Genomic DNA, 22,427 nt, shown 5'->3' on the forward strand with positions numbered 1-22,427 from the left:
CCCTCTCCCTCTCCCTCTCCCTCTCCCTCTCCCTCTCCCTCTCCCTCTCCCTCTCCCTCTCCCTCTCCCTCTCCCTCTCCCTCTCCCTCTCCCTCTCCCTCTCCCTCTCCCTCTCCCTCTCCCTCTCCCTCTCCCTCTCCCTCTCCCTCTCCCTCTCCCTCTCCCTCTCCTCTCCTCTCCTCTCCTCTCCTCTCCTCTCCTCTCCTCTCCTCTCCTCTCCTCTCCTCTCCTCTCCTCTCCTCTCCTCTCCTCTCCTCTCCTCTCCTCTCCTCTCCTCTCCTCTCCTCTCCTCTCCTCTCCTCTCCTCTCCTCTCCTCTCCTCTCCTCTCCTCTCCTCTCCTCTCCTCTTTTGATAACATGGAAGGAACTCTGATTACAGCTCTGATTTCAAAAGCACATGCTGTAGAAAACTGAAAACCAGGAGAAAAGCCTTTGCCAGGCGAGATGCTTTCCTCAGTTCTTCATGGATGCCTGGATGGCATCCCTTTAAAAACCAAAAAAAAAAGAAATACAGATGAAAAATTCCTTCAGGCTCCAGGAATAATGTGTGGAGCTGCAGACAGGAGCCAGTCCCATTGCTTTTAGTTCTGCCTGATGTTTCTTCTGGCCATTAATGATCAGCCCTCTCCCAGCACAGGGAGCTTCAAAGGTCTTCAAAAGACACTGGCTTTTCCCTTTTTTTGGATGGGAGGAGAGCTAGGTGGGACTGCTTGCTGCCAAGACTCAAATGCAGCAGTTTTTTTCTGTGAATTTGAGGTTCTGAAAGATTCCTTGGTCATAATCTTTGGTCTTTCACATCCTCTCACCTTCCTCTGAATTTTAGGATACAAAGCCTATATTGCAGCTCTGAAAATTCATCCAAGCTTGAGTTTGGCTGTGAGCTGCCTGCTGGTATTGATCTCTTGCTCACCAATGACTTAAAAACAAGTCCATTTACTTAAAAACAAGTCCAGTTCTTGTCATCTGACAGAGGCAATTGATTTGTGTGGGAGGCAATTGATTTGTGAGTTTCTTCCCTGCTTCTTTAAAATCCTTTTTTTATTTCTAAGGAAAGCAGTCTGGATTTATGGGTACTGTCATTAATGGAAGGTAAATACGTCTAGAATTCATGTAAAGCTCACTTTGAAGGATAAAAAGCAAGTGTCACATGAGCATTTATGCTAGCATTAAAGCATCACCAATATAAACATCATAGTTAGCATCATGTCATCTCAAACCTTTTCAGGGTCTTTTTAGTTTCAAGAAAGGCCTATAATGATATTTTGGAAACTGGATTATAGACTAGACACATTGAGCAAGATAAAATCCACATACAGCCTGGTTCTCTGTAAAGCTTATGCAACAGGTTTGGAGCCTTACACAAACTGTTGCCATGCTGAATGTGGTAGAGCTTTGTATAACAGGAGTCTTATGTCATCCCTGCAATTTTTAAAGCAGAAGTGGATAATCCATGAACAGAACAGTAAGGGCATTAGAGACTAAATGGGAGACTAATGACTACTGATGGATTACTGAATGTCAGGTTTTGAAGCTCTCAGCGTGGTCCCTTGCCCTGTGAACTGGCATCTCTTTCAAACAACCAGCCCAGCTCAGGCATTAAAGGAAAAGCTTTGCAAGAACTTCCATGCTGCAGCAAAATTCACATTATTGAATTGGGCATGTGTGCTTTGTTGTGCAGACCACTCAGATACTGCAGATCTTCAAATTCTGGTAATAAACCCAGTCCTTGATTAGATATTTAAAATATATGGTTGTCTTGTTCTCCTGGTCTGATCAAGGTCTGATTGTGTTTCAGGCTTTTTCTGATAACAAACCTTCAAAATCATGGTATTGGAGTGTATTGCTGACACAGATTTGGTTTAAAGGCTGCTTCAGATTTTACTTTCCCATCCTAAGTTGTGTTGTCCTTCATAGGAAGTAAGTCTCTCGGAGTGCTCAGTTTTGTGCCTTGTCATATCTGGTTGTTTGCTAACAGGAAAGAGAAGAAAATATGTGCTAATTTTGATTTCTTCAGCCAGAAGTCTTTGGTGTGTGTTGGGTAAAGGTTGAGAAAGGGGTTTCTTCTCCCTCAGCAAGAAACATTTCTGTATTCACTTCAAAGAGTGCTGGCCCGTTTTGTCACCTATGAAAGCTGATGGCAAGTTGTCTTTTGCCCAGAGTGAAACTGTACCTCCTTCATTTAGTGTGAGCTGCTACACTTGGTCACTCCAAGGATGGACCATTCCTCCATCCTTCTACACCATATTTTTCCCCAACAACCTTTATCTTACTATTGTTTTCTTTTTGCTACATCTGTTCCTCTTTCCCACTGCATGCAAAAGCACATTAATCATTAACATCTGTACCTGTGGCTGAAAAACAGCCTTTTCAAAGCTGCTTTCAGCTGAGCTGTAAATATTGAGCAGTGCATCCACTGCTACCTGTGGACACCACTTGTGAAATACTGCTGCTATTAAATGCTCCAGGTGTGCATTTGGGGGGTAGTGTGTGTTGCTGTACAATTTGGGATGCTCAACCCATGGATAACGGGCTCAAAAAATGAACAGCAGAATTAGGGAGAGAGGGGACATGACTCAAAATGAGTGTAGCACATGCTGGTATTAAGCCCCCTTCTTTGGGACAGTGCCTGTGGCATGGGATCATCTTTTTGGAGTTGTGAAACCTGAAATATTTTGCTGTAAGTGCTGGACACTTTGGTTGTGTCACACCTGGCTGGCTCCAAAGCAAATATTTTGGTCTGTGGTTTTGGGGGTTTGTTTGGGGTTTTGTTAAGGGAGAAAAACAACCCAACAACTCTGTTTTGCCCTTCATAGCTGAAAACTAAGAGGACAGTGATTAGAGCTTTTACCTAAGACAAAAAAAATTAGGAAAGCTGCTTTTCTGGCCATTTTATCTCATAGCAATAAATCTCATTGAGCTGAGTGCATCTGTCCATATGGATGTGGCTATTCTGAGACTAAAGAACTTTACACAGTGCTACTAGTGCTCCAGACCTAGGTGCCAGGCTCTTTTTGCTTCTTCAGAAGTTATGTTCTGGTGGGTGAATCTGTAGAAATCAAATAAATCATCAAATGCCAGCCCCTCATTATAGTTAGATAAATGTGTGTTAGCTGGGGGGAAGTATGGTGATTCATTTTTTTAATGAAAAGAAAATGTCTTCAAATGTTCTTTTTCTGGTAATACAGTCTCTATTCAATGTGTTGTCTTTTGAAAGTCTAATCCAAATTCTAACCACTGTGGGTTTTGTTATTTGAATTTATTTCCAGATTAGAATCCCTCACAGGCTATTATTTTTACATGCTTAAGACTCTTGTTTAAAAAGAAAAAGTAGGCAGCTTGGATTTTAATGCAGCCAGGTCAGTAAATAAGGATAATTTTCAGCATTTCTATCCCTCCATCCTCCCCATCCACACAGCTCCTGAAGGGGATCTCTTTATTTTTATTGTCCCTTACAGATGAGATTATCTCAAATTATTGTACCCATTTTGAAGGGGTGAGGGGTTAGTCCAGTCTTCATCCTGTTCATGAATGATACAAAGAACAGTATCCAATTCCTGGAAGCTCTAGAGCTTCGTTTTTCATTTTGACTAATTGTTTTCTGGAAATAATGAGCAGCAGTGGCTTCACAAAGCATGGTCTCCTGGCACCCAGATCATTAATGACTCACTGCATCTTTAGTAGCAGTTAAAAATATGCTTTTCCACACTTTGAACAAGTTCTGGTGCTTTTGCTCACAAAGGAAGGGTAATGTGTGGTGGGAGTGAGTGGAGATGTATTTCCTTATCATTTTCTATTCATGACCGTTCTGAGGCACAGAATCCAAGGCAACCAAAAACTTGCAAGAAAAGAGGGATTAGAGGTGTGGTCCTGAGGAAAACTATTGTCTGGGGTGGGTTTTTTTCACATGGCCAATGACCCTCTTGCCTTCTCCTTAATTCCTCTACAGAGATGCAGTGCAAGGACCACTTCATGTTTTTGAGGCTTGTCTGCAGTGAGAGCACTAAAATTGTCCCCTGTTCTGGAAGACTTTGGCTTTCTTGGAGATTTTGTGATGGAAATTTCATCAGCCACGTTCTTGAAGAGCAGTGCTGGGGGACAGTGGAGGGAGGGGAGTGCATCATCCACCTGGGATAACCTCTGGGAGAGGTCTCCAGCAAGGGAAATCCCTCATGACTCCTCTCAAGTGGTTCACAGGCAGCTCCATTCTCATCCCTCCTTGATTTTTCTTGTGAGGACAAGCAGTGTAGAGCCCCTCACTGAACTGCAGGTGCATCCCTGAAGCTGCTGCTGAGGATTGACCCCTGACTCTTTCCAGCCCAAAGTCTAGGACTGCATTCCCCTTGGATCAGCTCTTGGGAAGATTCTGTGATGATAGGAAAGAAAACAGTGAGGTTAAAAACCAGAAATGCAAATCTGATGTTGTCTGTCCCTGTTTTATTTTGTGAGATTCAGCCTGAAAATTGTAATTGATTTCTTTGTGTGACTGCCTGGCTTTCTTAAAAGGTATAGTGGAAGTTACTGTTTTGAAAGTTACTCTTTTTTTGTTGCTTTTTTGGTGCAGGGGATGCTCATGGTGCCTCCCCTGCTCTGCTGTCACACAACCACAAAAATCCCAAAGCACAGCCAAACACTTCACTGGTTTGAAATGAGGAGCTGAGGTCTGTAATTTCAATTTAAGGTATTTCATCAGCATTTAATTACAGTCCTTTGTTAAGTGGCTGCATACAGAAGTAGCACAAACCCATAATATGGTAATGCTGAGTTCTCTTCAAGAACTTGTTTATTTGGGATCAAATCAAAGGAGGTCAGAAAAGCCAAATTCTCTCCCTGGTTATTTCAGGAGCACCATAGTACCAATACCCTTTTCATAACTCAGGCAGATAATTTAGAAATGTCTTTACATGTCTACAGCTTGTTTCCAGAAATGTTAATTGGGCTTGTGGGATGAAAGGCCATTCCAAATGTAAAGCTGCTTCCCAGCACTCTTTATCTCAGAAGTATACTTTTCTCCAAGGAAATTAAGGCACATTTTACAATATCCACTATATTTCCAAGCTTACAGTAGAGCAGAGTGAATGCAGGGAACCAAACATGCCACCTCTTTTCCTAGAACTTTTTACTGTTTATCAAACTTTGTTTTCGATTTCTGAGCAGGTTTGGCCCTTCTGGAAATGAAACTCCACTTCTGGCTTTGCCTCAGGCACAGAGCAGGCAGGTCCTGTGGGTGCTGTGTCTGCACAGTGTCCTGGGCTCTGCTCTCCCTGCAGATCCTTGGCAGGCTCTGGGAATTGAATCCCAACAGTTCTGTGGTGGATACAGACAGCTGCTAAGAGACTTAAACCCAGCTTTGCTAATTAATGTATGGTTTTTGTTTTTAATCTCCAGAAGGGAGATGAAATGATGCTTTTGGAGAAGCAGTCATTTGGGTTTTGTAAACCCTTCTGAGCTCTGTGTGTGTTGGAAAGGCTTGAGAAGGAAGGGAAAACCAGAGGTGCAAGCGTTGGCTGGTCAGTGACAATCCCTGTTAGGCATTCAGCAGGGGGGCAGAAAAAACAAGCTTAAAGAATGGGAGGAAATAAACCTGAGAATTGAATTATTTATTGCTGCTGCAAAATGTGTGCTATCTCCTGTCTCCTAACCTTAAAGAAAGATGTAATAGGCATGGAAAGATGTAGCAGGGTTAGGAGAGACATGAAAATCCTGCAGGCAGGTGGGAAAGGCACACAGACATTCCCTGTTCTCAGTGACATTTTTGCCTTTCTATGCAGGCCCCTTTTTTCCTACTAGCCCTCAAAATCATTCAAATCTTTCCATACAGTTTCCACTACCTCCTAGCCTTTTCACAGGTAAAGGCTTAGCTTCCCAGGAGGCAGGGGGTTTGAAAAGCAAGATGTTCAAACCAAAACCATCTATTTTTATCACAATGCTGCAGTTGTCCTGCTTTGTTAGCACCTTTTGGTCAAGAGAGCAGCTGAAAGAACAGCCATCAGTACAAACCCCTAGGCTTGGCAGGATTAAAAATCCTATGCAATGTTTTGATGCTTGAAAAGAGAAGAAGCACATGCATTTTAGGAGCACAGGTCCACTCACAGATTTTACTGTAATTCCACTTCAGGACAGCTGTCTAAAACCAGGCAACAGCATTTGGCATTGCACATCATTCTCCCCTTCTCTGCTTCCTTAGGAGGGGTGGCTCTGAGTTGTGTCACGCTGTTCTCCATCTCATCTCCCTGCCTGAAATCACAGCAGCACTCAGTTTTCTTTTGTCTGAGAGCTGCTCCGTGACTTCTCCCACTCAGGAGCTGCAGTGAGGAGGCAGGGCTGGTGCTGAGGCAGCAGTGCTGTCCCTGTGCCCTCATGGCCACGGTGTGCCAGGCCAGCATGAGGCAAAGTCCTGGGTGCTTCGGTTGGTCTCCCAGGAGGAAATCCTTAGCCTGGCCCCAGGAATGGGGAGGAGGTGAAATACATTTTATTTCTCCCAGTCCTACAACAAGAGCAGTGACCTTACATGTGCCAAGGGACATTTTCCTGATGCAGGAGGAGCAGGCTGCAGCGTTGCAGATTTGCCATGAGGAGACATGTGCCCACTGTGCTGAAGGCTGGTCTCCAGACTCTGGGTGCAGGCCCGAAAAGACTGACTGCTGTTGTGGAGCATAAAAAAAAACCAAAAAAAAACCAAAACCAAGAGACTTCTCCTTTGCTTCAAAGGCACAAAAAGCTAAAAGAGCCATTCACATCATCTCCATTTTCCTCAGGAGAAGTGGTTAAGGTCTTTTATTGCCTTCTTCTCCCCTTGTTCATGATGAGAAGAAGAAGGAGACAACAAATTAAATATCTGATGTGGAAGAGCTGAAGCCTTCTTTGTGCAGAAGTATCTTTGATTCTCATGTGTTTATTTTCCTATTCAGTTTTCATATGCTGAGTGGATTGCTTATTAATTGTGAAATGGCTACTGTGCAATTCAGTTATGGAAATGATTTCTACTTCAGTACCACTTGCCCTTGAATTGAGAATGGGAGGTCAACCAAAATTAGATAACTCCTCTTCATACCTTATATCTTTCTGGAAAAAAATACACTTCAACATGATGCTTGTCAAGAGGACTATGACATTCCAGCCTTAAAACAACCCTTGTGGCCAGGCTGGTTTGGGGGTTCTACTGAGAACTGGTGTCCTGATCTGTCCTGCTGAGAGCTTTAAACAGATTAATCCAGGTGTGCTGTTGACTGTAGTGCAGAGCTGGTATTCTATTGCCCACATTCATTTCTAGAATGAATTGTGAAATCACAGATTGAATAAAACAAAGTTGTAATTTTAACCGAGGCAAGGAGAGCTGTGTGGGCAGAGCAGGCAGTCCCTTGGCTGCAGTGAGATTCTGCTCAGGCAGAAATGTCCTCCCACGCTCGTCTCTTCAGGGTTGCACCTCCAGCTTCAGCTTTCACTGTGAGCCTTTGCTTTTCACCTTGCACAAGAAAAGAGGCTGAAAAAAAGAAAAAGGAGTTACATATTCTGCAGCAAATAATACCAAGGACATATTCTGTGGTTTAAAAAAAAAAAAAAAAACAACAGCAAAGAAAATGCAAATCTGGAGCTTTTCCTTTATTTTCAGAAGAGAGCTGTATTCCTCCGGTGTCTCCCTGCTGGCACATAATGCTGATATTTCTGTGCATTTGATCTGAAGGTTACTGAGGTCAGTGCAGAGATTCTCAGTATCTTCAGTGGACTTTGCACCACGCTGAGCAGGAGCTGCTGTTTTGCTGATAAATCCGTGTGTGATGCCTGGCCTCAGGCTTTGGAGCAGCAAGAGCATCAGTGTTGGAGGGGCTGTAAACCAGGCTGGACTCTGAACACGTGGCTGCCCCCTTTGCTGAGGGAGGTTTCTCATGGTGAATTGAAAGACAGCAGTTTGCATTCTAAAAGTAATGAGGAAAAAATATAAAAAATTATTTAGACCAGATTTTTTTTTTTTCCAATTTGGCTTTTTTGACCCCTTGTAAGTTCACACACTCAAATTGCAGAACAGAAACAAATACAGTTATTTTGGTCCCACTGAGGAGATGTGTTTGCAGTGGCCACATAACTCTTGAGTAGATTCTTTTGTCCTGATAAGTTCTATTTTCAGATCCTCAGAAAGCTTATGGATAAATGTCATAAAAGCAGCAAAAATAAAAAGCCTATTTGGTCTGACTGCTTAGTCTTGTTAAATATTTTAAGAAGGAAAGCCCAGCTGAATCCATGCTGGACTGCAGGCATATTTTCAAGCCTTTGGTACCTTGTTTATGCATTTTTAGATGAGCAGTTCTGCCCAAATGCCAGTGTCTTTTCACCATCCTTTTCAAGGTGTGTTTGCTTGTAATTCCAGATGTGTGGGATCAGTGTGCCAGGGACAGAGGGTTCATGTTTCTGGGAGGAGATGGGGATGCTGCTGGTGGTGTGTGTGCCTCTCTTGTGCCAGCCTTGTGCTCTCCCTTGTCTGATGGTAAAATGCCCTGGAGCAAACAGATGCCTGGCATTGCTGCTTGCTGGAGAGAAGGGCTCAACAGCTGCCCTTCAAAAATTATTTCTGAAAAGTGTAATTTTGTGGGCACAAAACATATTTGCTCTTGCTGGGTCATGCTGATCTCAGAGCTTAAGTGCAGAATATAGGGACTTTATGAAGTGAGGCATTTTCAGGGCATTAGCTGTTGCCATTAAGACACATAAATCAGCACAGGGTTTGCATGGCCTTTACTCACTACTTGCAAAACTTGCAACAACCAAAATAAACACCTTTGTACTTTCAGTTCAGCTCTGAGTGTTGAAGTATTTCAGCAAGAGGACCCACCTACCCCTCATGTGCTCTTGTTCCAGGCAGTCCAGGTGCCTGTCAGGCCACAGGGCAAATGTGCAGGGTTCAGAAAGAAGCAGAAAAGAGGGGTTTAAACACATCTTACTCCAAAATGCTGCTTCAGAGTAATTCTAGTCTTTGGTCTCTTTTACAAAACCAGTTATGGCCTTGACTGAAGGCTGGTTGGGGAGGAAAAGCCAAGACCCTCTGGCCTTTGCCATCAGCAGGAGCCAGCACTGTCTGTTCTCATGGAAAATAAATTGGTTTAGGGTTACAGTATTGGTGATGAAGAGAGAGACGGGGGCTCCGTGTGAATTTATTGTGAGGTACAAATGCTTACATAGGATTTTAGGAAGGCCAGTAATGTTTTACTACAATGATTGGGTTAATCACCTCATAAACAAACTTGTACATTTTAAACATCTCTTGCTTGCAGAAGTCTTGATGTCATTTTCTTTTTCTAGTAACTCAGTCTGATTGAATCTTCTTGCAATCTTGATTTAATCCTCAAAGTTCTGTTTGTTATTGCCAGAGCTTCCTATTACCAAATCTCTTATGCTAACCAGGTCCAAAGTCCATAATCTGTCTTTGTGTCCCAGTATCCCAATATTACAGAACCATAGAATGGTTTGGGTTGGAAGAGGATATTCATTTCTAGTCAGCTTTTGTACTTGAGCAGGACATTAATGGATTCCCGAGTCATTTATGTAACACGTAAATGTGAAAGAGCTGTGGAGGAGCAGGAGTGATATGTTTTGGGGCTCTAACCAAATTATTCAGCCTGCAAGCCAGCAGTACTCTCAGCCCAAATATGCCAGAATCCCAAGTCACACAGCCTCCTAAAGGTCAGGAATTCTCTGCTCAGGTTTTTAGTGCATTCTTTCACTGCAGGATTATTTCTAAATGCAGATTACTTGAACTGTGTTGATTGGTATAAAAGTAATTCTTACCCCCTCGAGTTCATTCCTGTTCTCCTGGTATTGTTTATTGCAGTAACAGAGAGGAATGTGGCTGCCACTGATTTGATGAAATAAAAAGTTACATTAAAAGCACAGAAATTTCCTCGTGTCTTTAGGAGTTAACCAAGTTCCTGGTCTTGGTGATACCCTGTTACAAAAACATGCCCCAGTGGCAAGGAGGGTTTGATGCTGTGATAGGGTACTTCCTGAAACATTTAAGAAAATGGTAAATAATAACATTATGTCGTTGAAACTTTATTCTGAGAAAGTGTTGGGGAGGTTATGATAATGAGTGATGTTTGATTTTAATTTTATATTTGCCATGCTGAATGATTCCCATGTTAGGTAATACATGGATGTAAATGTAACGAAAATTAATTCCAGATCTAAAGAATGTTCTCACTAGAAAAGCTGGATTTAGTGTAAAAGCAGAAGATGCATCAGTAAGGACTCTTTTTCTTAGACTAATTTCACACTGCAATTAAGTGCTACAAGACTGCAAAAACAAAGGCTAGCCCAGTTATTGGGACATAAAACACATCTAGGGAAAGCTGAAGACTGCTGTTTCAGCTCCATGAGCAGCCTTAAAAACACCAACCAAACAAAACACAGCAACACAGCACAGGAAAACAAGGACAGCTGTCAAACAAGGTAGAAAAATGTAGATCATAAGTGAGGAAGGACATTCACCCTCTAAGGTCCCCTGCAGAGGACTCTGAGAGGAGAGCACCTCACCTTGCAGTGGTTCCACTGAGAGACTCTGTTAGTGAAGAGCTGAAACAGCAGGCAAGGCTTGAATAAGTGATGATGGAGCTTTCTCACCGCTGCCAGAAATGGAGTTTTTAAACACTTTTTATTTCTTTCTTTCTTTAAAAGTTTTCCATGTAATATATATAACTCTATAAACTACATATGTATATATTCTTATATAATTATATATAGTTTTTATTTTAAATTTAGTATTTTAATACATGTTTTGTTTCAAATCTCACAGTGATACAAAGGTAATTTAATATTTTTTTTATGCTGGCTTTATGTGCTTCCGTGTACAGTTTGATGAAGCTTGCAGATATCACTGCTTTGTGGTTTTGGTTTTTTTTTTTTTCCTTTTAAAACCTCTTCATGCATTTCTTAGTTAATGATTTTTAGCTCTGTTTACACCTTTGTTTAAATAGCAGCTGGCTCAAGGCCCAACCAGAGTTGCATACTGGGTCTCCAAGACAGTGTCATTAGCCTAAACAGGTTAATTGATTTATTTGGTATGCCATCACACCTATTTACCTCAAGCCACTCAAGCAGCAGAGGAAAAACGTTCCTGTTAAAGATTAAACATTCCACATTCCCTGTTTTAGGGTTTGAAAGAGCTGGAGCTCAGCTGTGCTTTCAAAGATGCTGGAATTCAAATGGGATCATCTGATGTGCTTTCTCTGACAAAGCAGTGTCTGTAGGGGCCACAGGTGTGTGTGCTTTTGCATTATTTTTTAGAAACAGTTCAGATACAGAGAGGTTTCCTTTTCATTCCTGCAGCAGGAGTCAGATCACAACATTTTCTGTTCCTTGTCTCAATTCCATTCCTATCTCAGGAAGGCAGAAGTTCTGGCAGTGCCCTTGGCTGGGATTACCCAGCCCTGCATGTAGTGGCCCTCAGCTATGACCTGCTTACATGGTCAGTGTTTCCCATGCCAGGCTGGATCCTTCCCCAAACTGCTTTGGCCATATCCAAGATCAAGACTATGAGGGGGAAAAAATACTTGGGAGTTTTCTCCTTAAATACTTTTTTTTTTTTTTTTTTTTTTTTTTTTTTTTTTTTTTTTTTAGTAGAAGTTCTGTAATGGGGGGTCAGGGGTTTGAGGAAAAAACAAACCTTGGAAATAGTAAGCTGAAGGTCACTGCAAGGTCAGAAAGGTACCTCTTGATGCCCTCTTGAAAAAGAATTGCCTTAAAAATTTAGGATATTCTGAGCACCTCAAGGTAGAGGTTTTGTCCAACAGATTAATTCCAAGAGGATTTAGCCTAAATTCCAGAGTGCAGATGCAGCATTATGTAGAGTCAAACATCCACCACTCTTCAGTGAGGGAGAGCCATGAAGGGGTTTCTGTTCTGTGAAGCTCCTGTGACTGCAGCAGCTTTTGTGGGGTAGCCTGAGCCTCAGGTAGCTGAAGATGTTGTGAAAGGGTGTTGAGGAACCAGGTGAGCAGGATTAGCTACCAGCAATCGATCAGGTGAGGCCACACAAAAAGTCTCAGGCATGACCTTGCAAGGAGTCATCCACAAATGAGAACAAAATCTGCATTTTGTCAGCACAAACAGGTCCTTTTTTCTGCATTGTGTTGGTTCCAGCAGAGCTGTGGCTTTTTTAACCTTTCCTTTCTGAGCACAGCAATCTGCCCTCAGCACTGTGATTGCCTGCCCTGGTCAGCCAAGGGTCTGAGGGACACCCACCATGGAGGAGCAGTGTCCTCGTGGCATCTGGGAGCTGTGGTAGCCCTGAGTGAGAACTGAGGGGTGATCACTAACCCCAGACCTGTGCTGGAAGTTTTGGGGAACAGTGGCTAAGAAATCCTGGAGTGATGAGTGTGTGCAGGGGCAGCACACTCGGGGTGGGATGTGGGGAATGCAGAAGGTCAGAAACCAGAAGCAGGTGTGAATCAGTGTGTTTTTTTAAAAAAAAGACAAAAAGAGAGAAATGGGAAGGTTTACAGAAAGCAATGAAAGTTAATATCACCAGAGCCATATAGGAAGAGGCTTTCATAAAAGTATTGTCCTTTTTTCTTGTTAATTAGTAAAAATCATGTTATTCTTGTTAGCTCTTTAATTTGAAATGTGTAAAAGCTACAGAGTATGCTACCTTCTAATTATTTACACTGATTTAATTACAAGTTGGCTTTTTCTTCAAAACTTCCTTAAAAGAAAGCTGCACCTCCAAAAGGCACAGGGAGCAGCAAGTTAAAGCTGCATCCATAAATGCTCATTTTTCATGTAGGATGTAAAATATGAGGTAGACTATTTTCAGGAGGCTGATAATGCAAAAGGAATGACATTACATTTGCTTTGCAGTATCAGGGATCTACTTTTATCCTTTGGAATTGTTCCATTTTCTGCAATCCTTAATCTGCTTAATCTGTGATATTACAGGCTTGAAATTACATTAAAAGTATTAAAAATCTGCAATTGAGTTAACTTTTTTTTTAAGGGGATGTAATATTAATTTGCTTAAGAGGTTCCTGGTCCATGTAATACCAAAATAATGGAGAATTAAAAGGCACTCCCAGTTACAAATATTTGTGCTTTATTTTATACTGTATTATGGAAATGAATTGCACTTTACATTAGACTTTTTGAAGGGCATGATTGTAGATACCTAGCAAAAATAGCTCTAAATTGAATTAAAAATAATGAACTTAGTGTTGTCAGAAATGTGGGAGTGTGAAATCAATGGATTACAATCCGTTGCATTTTTTGTAGAACTATCTAGATTTTGCTGTCATTATCATATGTCCCAGTATATCTTGCAGAATATTAATGAATATAAAATAACTCCAGAAGTTTGCAATGGGATCACGATTGATGCAATGTGATAGGAGAATCGATGCAGCATCTCACACTTTCATCATTCTACATTGGTTTGGGGCAACTTTTTATGGGTTTCTTTTTTTTCACCACTTATCAGATGTTCCTAAGATAAGAGTCTAAATGGCAAAAATAAATTGCTCTCATAAACTCCTGACACGAAATATTTGCACACAGGGGAATTACCCAGTTTAATGTCTTATTACTGTGATTTTTTGAAGGAAATACAAGCTAAAATCCTGTGGTTTTCTTTTTTTTTTGGATCATTCATGCAAGGTGGATGTTGTGTACTGTGACATTCCTGCAGCAGCTGTTTTCGTGGAAGAGGGAGCTCTGCAATGTGACAGGACAGGTCCCTCTGAGCCAGGGGGAGACACTGTCGGTGAGAGGCCACCCAAAGCAAGGTTTGGAAGCAAGTTTAGAGTGCAGGGGTGAATTTCTCAGCGTTTATTTTCTGCCATTGGGCAGCACAACACGCAGTTCCCACAGTGCTGAGTAAAAACAGTCTGCAGTGAAGGAAGGCTTCTGTGGTACAGCTTGGCAGCATCATTGCAAAAATCACTTCTGGATGTGCCTTTTCCAAGGAGAAGGTGTTCTTGCTCTGTTAAAAAGTGTCTGATTTCCATTCTGAAATTCTGGTTATGTTGAGGTTTTGAGGGGGCAGGGCTGTGTTGTTTGATTTCTCTTGTCTTTTTTGTATTGGAGGAGGCATTTGAATTTTTTTCCCTATTCCTTCCCCCCATTTTTTTTTAAATTAAGATTTGCATTTGTGTACCATGCAAGCCTGTGGGCAGGTACTGGCTCAGGCAAAACCTGCTCTGTGCTGAGCCACGAGGATGGAGGCTCACAGCTGACCATTACTGACCAGTGACCCTCATGGACCTGCTGGGTGAGTCCAGAGGAGTGTGATGAAGATATTGCCAGGGCTGGAGCACCTCAGCCAGGCTGAGACAGTTTGGGTTGTTCAGCATGGAGAAGACTCTGCAGAGACCTTGGAGCCCCCTCCAGTACCTAAAGGGGGCTCCAGGAGAGCTGGAGAGGGACCTAGCACACAGTCATGGAGTGACAGGAGAAGGGGAGTGCTTTTAAACTAAAAGAGAGTCGCTTCAGAGTAAATATTGGGAAGAAATTCTTGACTGTGAGGGTGGTGAGGCACAGTTTCCCCAGAATTGTGGATGCCCCATCCCTGGAAATGTTCAAAGCCAGGTCGGATGAGGCTTGGAGCAACCTGGTCTAGTGGAATCCTGCCCAGGGATGTGAGATTTAAGGTTCCTTCCAACCCAAACCATCCTGTGATTCTGTGATTGATTTTCCTGCTGGAAGACCATTACACTTATGACTTGGGATAATAGTTACAGGATATCCCTGCAGGTGTTTTATTAGAAAGGTATTTACATGGAATTAGCACCTTTGGAGGAGGTGGGAGAGTTGACATTACCAGATAAACCAGACTTTTTGGCAACAGCAGGTTATGCCTAAGCCCCTGCCTCCAGAGCAGCAATCCCTTAACAATTGTTCGCAAAATGGAACCAAAAAAATATCAGCAGTGGATTTATTCAGAAACGAGTATTTTGTCTTTTGTGTTGAATGAATGCCTTGGGACCAAAATGCCATTTGTTCGTGCCCGTGGGTGTTGCTGGGGAGCTGATGTGCTGTGAATTCCCGGGCACGTTCCATGTGCTGGCTCCTGATGTCTTGGGGACCAGCTCCTTGTTTTATTTATCCCCCACCGGCTTTGGTGTTTCAGCCTGATTTGCTGCTAATGGGAACAGTCTGTGCCAACACATCTCTGGTTTACCCAGAGCCCTGCCCTTTGATACCAGCCAAGCCCAGAATGTCCAAAAAGGCAGCACCTCTGAACTCTCCTACTTTTTTATTGGAATTCTGACTTCTTTTTTGTCTCTGCTGACCAAAAAAAATTGGGGACTATTGTATGCAGGTGAACCCAATGGGAAGGAATGACGATGTCTGACTCAATTCAGAAGGCTGAACGATTTCTTTATTATAACTATGCTAAAATACATTAAGATACTATATAAAGGAAGATACTAAAACTATATACTACTTTCTCTAACACAACTTGTGACCCTGTTCTAGAGCCCAGCCCCAGGTGGGTTGGATTGGCCACCAGACTCAAACAATCCTCACCAGAATCCAACCAAGCACTCACCCCAGGTAAACAATTCTCCAAACACATTCCACATGGGAAAACAAGGAGCAGAAATAGAAATTGTTTTCTCTTTCTTCTCTCTGTGCACTCTATGAAAGGTCCACACGGCTGCAGTGCCTGCTCCCAAAGGGTCGGACGCAGAGCCCTGCGCTCCTCCCGGCGCTCCGGGGGCAGCGGCGGGCTGGCCGGGCCCGCGGCGCTCGGCCCGGCGGAGCAGCGCTCCTGCGAGTTCACCTGGGGTGATTCCTCTGCAAAGAGCCCCGCGCGGTCTTACAAGCACCGCGTGCAGTTGAGACGGCTTCGGAGAGTGGGTCTGGCGCCTTGGCTGCTGCCTTTGAAATGCTGAATGTTGTTGGAGGATCCTCCAAATCAAGGGGGAATGAATATGAATACAATGATATGAAAATTCTGGGGGGTTGCTTTCCTTTGTTCCAATGTCGTGGCTAAAACTTAGAAATGTGGCGTGTATCAAAGTTGCTGGAAAGTATTTTAAGTAGCGGGCCAAACTGATACAATAGAGAACAATCGTAAATTTTTTAAGTTTTCAATTTCCGAGGGTTGGTTTTATAAAAATACATGAGGTTTTTAAGTATAGTTACTGAGACAGAAGAAGTCGTGCTTCTCTTAGTGTCTCATGTAAATATTTTTGCAGCAGTCTGTTGTTGCAGCTCCTAGAAAGCCGGATTCAAGGCTGGGGGCAGTTTGTGTTTCTTGGATGTTTTGTTTTGCAGCTCCTTTTTCTAGGCCGGGCTCGGAGTGGAGGCGGCCGCAGGAATGAGTGAGTGGCCATTCCCACCATCCCAGCTGAACCCAGGCTCCAGCTGGGCTTCAGGATCGGTTTTGGGTTTGCTCAGCTCCAAGGGGCTGAATTATTTTTTAGCAGTAGGAAGGAGCAGAAGAACCTTGTTTCCTGCTGAGGATGAGCAGGGACACCGTTTGTCCTGCTCCTGGAGGATGCCTTAGGGAAGGAATAAGGATTTCTGTATTTCACGGCTCCAGCTTATTTTGTTCCGTTTTTCATGGGGGAGATAAACTAACAAAGCATTAAATAAAACTGAAGCTCAGCTCTGAGCAGCCTTTTTTAAAGCTCTCTTGGGTCAGGTTTTAGGTTGGTCTGCATGAGAGTGGATAACCAGACACTGTCCAGCCCACATGGGAGAGTTTTAGCTGCTTCATAGCTAAAAGAATGTTTTGTGAGTGCACTTACACTTGTGTGAAGTGGCAGTGTCTCTGTGTAACCAAAGCGTTCCGTGTAATCAAAGAGTTCTGTTTTGGTCAAACTTACATTCCTTTTGACTGACAAAACCTGAAGAGGGGAATGTGAAAAATGCCAGTCACTTGTTTTAAAATTTTAAAATTTTAATAGTAATAAAATAGTTATAAAAATAGTAATAAAAATTAGAGCAATAAGAATTTGAACAATCAGAGGACAATAAAGGACAATAAAAGGCAAAGAATTACTCATGTCCGGGTGCTTTGCTATGCCCCAAAGCACACCTTGCTAACAAAGGATTAACTCACAAAAGCAATAGCCTGTTGCATATTCACATATTCAAAAATTCTTTTCAAACAAAGGATTTCTTCTGCTTAGTTTCAACTCCCCCCCTCATCTTGTAAATCAATCGTGTTGGTTCCCCAGGGAGGCAATAATTCTTCTCTTAGAATCATAGTGTCTTGTTGCTGTTATCTCTATGCAAAGATTTTCTTAATTATCTTATCCATTCCTTGAGCTAGTTGCAAAAAGTATCTTACATCACATAGTTTCTATTTTAATATTATGCTATAGCCTAAAACTATAGTTACCACATTACTAAGATTAATACAGCATAACTTTCCAACATAATACATATAGTACTCATTTTAATATTTGTGAAGAGCCAATCATATAATATGCATTTTTCACAGAGAACAAAAAAAAAGTCCTCCTTATGCCTTAGGCTCAGGAAGAAACATCTCCTCCAGGAGCAGGTGCTTCCATGTCCTGCTGCCCACTCACATTCCCCTGTGATGAAGCCATGAAATCAGCTGCAGATCTCCCAGGCTGCAGGGGCAGCCCTGGCCCGATTAACCCTGCGTGGGCTCCCATGCCTCGGGGTGCAGGGCTGGGACTGGAAGGCCTGAGAGGGCACCAGGAGCTTGGCCTTGGAGGCCGTGCCATGGAGGAGCAGGGCCCTGGGAGCCTGGCACTGCCACGCTTCCCAAAGGTGGGCACAGAAAGCAAACCCTGCAGCGAGAGCTCCGGTTCCACTGAGCTCCTGTGGGGCTTGTCTGGGAAAGGAGACTTGCAACGTGTCGCAGATACTGCCGTTATTTGGGGTGGTGAGAAAAGCTGCTCCTCCTGCAGGAGCTGCTGTGTGCAAGCCTGCTCTGGACTTCTCTAGTCAGGGCTGGGAAAGCAAGGCTGCTGAACCTGGGCAGATGCAGCGGGAGCTGGAGAGGCTTTGACTCTGCAGTCCCAGTTGCAGCAGCTGCTCAGGGCAGGCTGGTGCTGCCTGGGTCTGGCCATGGAGAATGGTTCACTCAGCAGGGGTCTGTGGTCTGTCCTCTGCATGGTGCTCCTCAGAGCCTCAGGGGTTGAGATCTGACTTTTCCAGTGCTCCCTAATCAAGGAATGCTGTGAGAGATACTCCAGGTTTTAAATCCCACTTTTTTTAGGAGCCTCCTGCAAACACATCTGTCTCGGGCAGATCCCACCTGGATTTTTATCACTGATACAAATTATCCATCCTAGTCAGACAGCAAAATGCAAGAAAGTCCATTGACAAATGGAGTTAAGCTGTCAAATTCCTCACCAAACTGCTGCACAGGGATCAAACATAATTGTTTTTCTCAAACATTGTTTTCTCTTCTTTTGTAGGAATCTGAGTTTCTCTGCCTGGAGTTTGATGAGGCCAAGTTGAGCCAGATGCTGAAGAAACTGTCAGAAATAGAGGAGAGTATGACTTTGTTGACTCAGACTACTTAATCAAATAAAGAGATGGCAACTTACAGAAAATGACCCTTGGTAGGTTTTCGTAAATCCTATTTCAGCACATAGAATAGGGGGTGCTGGTTAAATCCTGATTATAGCCCCAGGAATGGGCTAAATCATCCTGTGAAGCTTTCTCATCCCCTCCTCCCATCCTCTTTTCCAAGACAGCAGCAACACTGTTTCCACAAAGCTTTGCATAATCAGGCCTTGGGGTGTAGTGCAGCTTTCCTCTTTATCTCCTCAGTCACTTCTGGGGTCTTCCAGATGCTGTGGATGCTGGGCTGGATGAGCAGCGGAGGTAAATTGGCCAGTTGTGGCAGAGAGGAAACAGGCAGATTAGGGGGAACTCGTATTTATGCTTCCAAACCTTGGACTTTTATAGGACAAAGCCAGCTCTGTGAGCTCTGTCTGCTTGAAGCCCAGGAAAGCAGATGGAGTGAGGGAGCTCAGGGAGCAGAGGCACAAACACCCCTCTCTGTAGCTGTGAGCCCCGTGCTGCTGAGGATTCAGTGGTTCCCCAGGGCTGCCCAGCCTGGCTGCAGGAGCCAGGGGACAGTCGGGGAGCATCTCCTGGGCTGGTTTCCAAAAGGAGCAGTCCTGCATGTGCAGGGCACCTGATCCAGCTCTTCAAAGCCACCTCTGATCCCCAAAGACCATCCAGCCTCAGCACCTTCTGCCTCTTGGGCTGCAGTGGTGTAGCCCTGGCACGGAGCTGCACGCCGTGTCTGAGGGGCCAGTGCTTTATCAGAGCTGGACTTGGCTGCTCTTAGTCCTGTGTTTCATGGCTTGGTTTGACCTGAGAAAGCCTCAGATGGAGCCCAGGGTTTCTAAGTGGCTCAGAATGTGGGTAAAGGAAAATGCCCTTGGCAGGCTGAGGCCTTACCACTGAGACACTGTGTGAGTGAAGAAATCTGCTGGAGGCAGGTCAGGGGCACAGGATCTGCACTGCTGCATGGCTCCTGGCTGTTGCAGTGCCCACATCTGTGCTGGCACAGCCAGCTGCAGAGCAGCTGCTGCCCCTGCGCTGCCAGAGGCTCCCAGCAGGGTTTCAGTTCCCCTGTCCCTTGCCAGCCTGCTCACAGCAGGATGTCCCACCACACTGAAGTGTCAGCAGGAGCTGAGCCTGAGCAGGCCAGCACTTGCACAGGGCAGAGTAAGGATCTCCTCCCAGCAGAGCTCTTCCATAAAAAGGTGACAGTCCTGGCCCCTGGTTTGCTCTGTCACTTGCCTGGAGGGTCTGTACACACCTTTGGTTGGAGGCTACATTGCTTATTGCCATTTGATATTTGCTTCATAAGCAGCCTCCTCCTGAGCTAAAATTACATGGAGAGCTTGTACCAATATAGAGATGACAACATAAAATGTTCTCGTGCCATAACTAAAGCACTCCTCATCGCTTCTCCTTGAGAATTTATTGCTTGTGGAGCTGCCAGATTGCACTTGGGCACGAAATCTCTTCAGAGCAAGGGAAGGGCACCTTTTCCCATCTGCCTGGTCAGAAGGGGAAACATCCCTCCAGCCAATTTGTGTCCCTGCACAGGGAATTACCATTTCCTTTGCCGTGCCTGTCGCACTGCTGCCTTGTCTCTTACAGCCTCCGGGTTCTGCCCTCTCCTCTCGTGGAGCCCCCAGCACTTCTGTTCCCCCAGCTGCCTTCAGCTGATCCTTGTCAGAGAGGAGCCGGGCTGTAACCACTGCTGCTCCTCCTGCTGCTCCCTGAGTCACTGCTGCAGCAGCGCTGTGGAATGAGTGCTTTGTGATTCTCTGAGCTCTCCGTGTCCTTTTTCAACTAAGTTCATTCAAGTGCTTTCTGTGTTTTAGGACATATTTAAAAAAAAAATCAAGGTCAGGGAAGGATCATGATCTTAAGTAGCTTGCACTGTGTCAAACATACTTATTGTTTTATTTTAACATGGTCAGAGGATAGGAAAATGTGCTATAAATGGAAATTAAAGAGAAACAAACTGGGAACAGATGTCAGGAAGTATTATTTCATGCAAAGAATAATAAATATGTGGAATGGCTAACAAGGCAAGGAGGCTGAGGCAAAAAGTCTAGGGGACATTTAAGAAATAATTGGATACTTTCTTATGGGTGGATGCTTCTCTCTTCCTAATCTTCCCTCCTCTGGATACCTAACCGTCTTCATTTTCTTCTCGGTGGATCTTTCTAAACTACTGTGCAAAACAAATCAAAAAACAAACAAACAAACAAAAAAAAATCCACTGGGTGGGTTGAGGACCACACTGCTCAGTCCTTGGTAGTCACTGGGCAGCAAAATTCTTTCTGTGTCACAGGGACATTTCTTGCTTTCTCAGGATTTTTCATAGGGGTGCATAGAGGAAAGAAAGAAAACAATTTCTATTTCTGCTCCTTGTTTTCCCATGTGGAATGTGTTTGGAGAATTGTTTCCCTGGGGTGATGACTTGATTGGATTCAGGTGAGGATTGTTTGAGCCTGATGGCCAATCCAACCCACCTGGGGCTGGGCTCAGAGAGGGTCACAAGGTGTGTTAGAGAAAGTAGTATATAGTTTTAGTATCTTCCTTTATATAGTATCTTAATGTATTTTGGCATGGTTGTAATAAAGAAATCGTTCAGCCTTCTGAACTGGAGTCAGACACCATAATTTCTTCCCATTGGGTTGGCATTTACAATATTCCTGCTTCACCGAGTTGGATGTGGCAGGGATGGGATGCTGTGCTTGCCAATCCTCAGCTGCTGCTGGGACACAAGGACAGGTTTGCTCCTCGGCAGGGCTGTGCCTTCCTGCTGAGGTGGTTTCTGTGTGTGTACATCCATCTGCCTCAGCTCGGTGTTTGAGCCTGGTGGCCACTTCTGGCTGAGCTCCCCCAAAGCCCAGATTAAACCAGGCTCATGCTGTATGCATGGCCAGGCAACTCCTGCAGGGGCTGGGGCCAGCGTGGCCACTGGAATCCTGCATGGGTCCAGCTGAGCAGGCACCCAGCACAGCCCTGTAGGCCACGGGGGCCTCATCCAGCTTTGGAGCCCACTGTGGTTCCTGCCATGGCCCCAGCTCCTGTGCCCATGCTAAGCCAGGCCAGCAGTGTGGCACCAGGGCCATCACCTCCTCCTCCTCCTCCTCCTCTTCCTCCTTCCTTCAGGGAAGCAGGCAGGCACTTCACAGGAGCAGCCCAGCACGGCCAGAGGAGGAGAGGGAGGGAGAAGCAGCAGGAAGAAGGGCTGAAGGAGGGAACCCCAGCCGAGGGAGGCTTTCCTGCCCAGGGGACACAACTCCTGCCACACTCCGGTGTCCCTAGGCTTAGGAAGCTGTCCCTGCAGCAGCAGCACAAGCAGTGCCCAGGTTTCCCCACAGCCTTTATCTTCCTTTCCATGTCACCTTTTGCTGGGCCGAAATGCCCCGCAGGTTATTCCTGTTTTCTGGGCATTGCTCCAAGCTGCAGCTCATCATCCAGGAGCTCCCTGAGATGTCTGGGTGCTGCCACCTTCAATCACACATTGCGCTGCTGGCGAGCCCCACACTCCTCTCTGCTTGCCAAGGCCATTGCTCTAAGGGAAATTTCCTTTTGTCTTGGTCTGCGTGTGCCCAGAACTGCTAAGGTTTTAAAGTGTTCTTCTAGGATATCTAAGATATTCTAGGCACACCATGTTTTTCCAAATCTAAGCCAAGCAAGTGCTGTATTTCATAATGTTTTGGGCCATGGAAAGCAGCAGATGATTATATACTTATTTTATGTTGGTGTTGATTTACTTTCTGATTATTCAGGTTGTTTAGTCTCATTTTATCTTACTTTTTTTTAATTTTTTTTTCTTACAGGTCCTTTCTCAAGTGCAAATAACAGTGTGTATGCTCTCATTGTGTTTTACACAATGGGAAGGATCTTGGAGGAGCCCATATCTCCACATCTTACTGTGCTTGGACTTTTTAATAAACTGATTGATATATTGA

The 22,427-nt window shown here is 44.3% G+C and overlaps 1 protein-coding gene across 2 annotated transcripts in view; it reads left to right on the forward strand.

The window, feature by feature from the left end:
• The window catches only part of COMMD1 (copper metabolism domain containing 1), a 64,263-nt gene extending 41,836 nt beyond the window's left edge, over positions 1-22,427 (forward strand). The window contains exons 3-4 of one of the 2 annotated variants that reach the window (XM_021538632.2): positions 18,384-18,530; positions 22,296-22,427. In XM_021538632.2, the coding sequence (XP_021394307.1) occupies positions 18,384-18,491 (108 nt within the window). In that variant the 3' untranslated portion in view covers positions 18,492-18,530; positions 22,296-22,427. The remainder of the gene's footprint in view (positions 1-18,383; positions 18,531-22,295) is intronic. The other variant, XM_077781831.1, reaches the window with a different exon arrangement.

The sequence above is a fragment of the Lonchura striata genome, chromosome 3 (assembly GCF_046129695.1).
Source record: "Lonchura striata isolate bLonStr1 chromosome 3, bLonStr1.mat, whole genome shotgun sequence".
In the NCBI taxonomy this organism is placed as follows: Eukaryota; Metazoa; Chordata; class Aves; order Passeriformes; family Estrildidae; genus Lonchura; species Lonchura striata.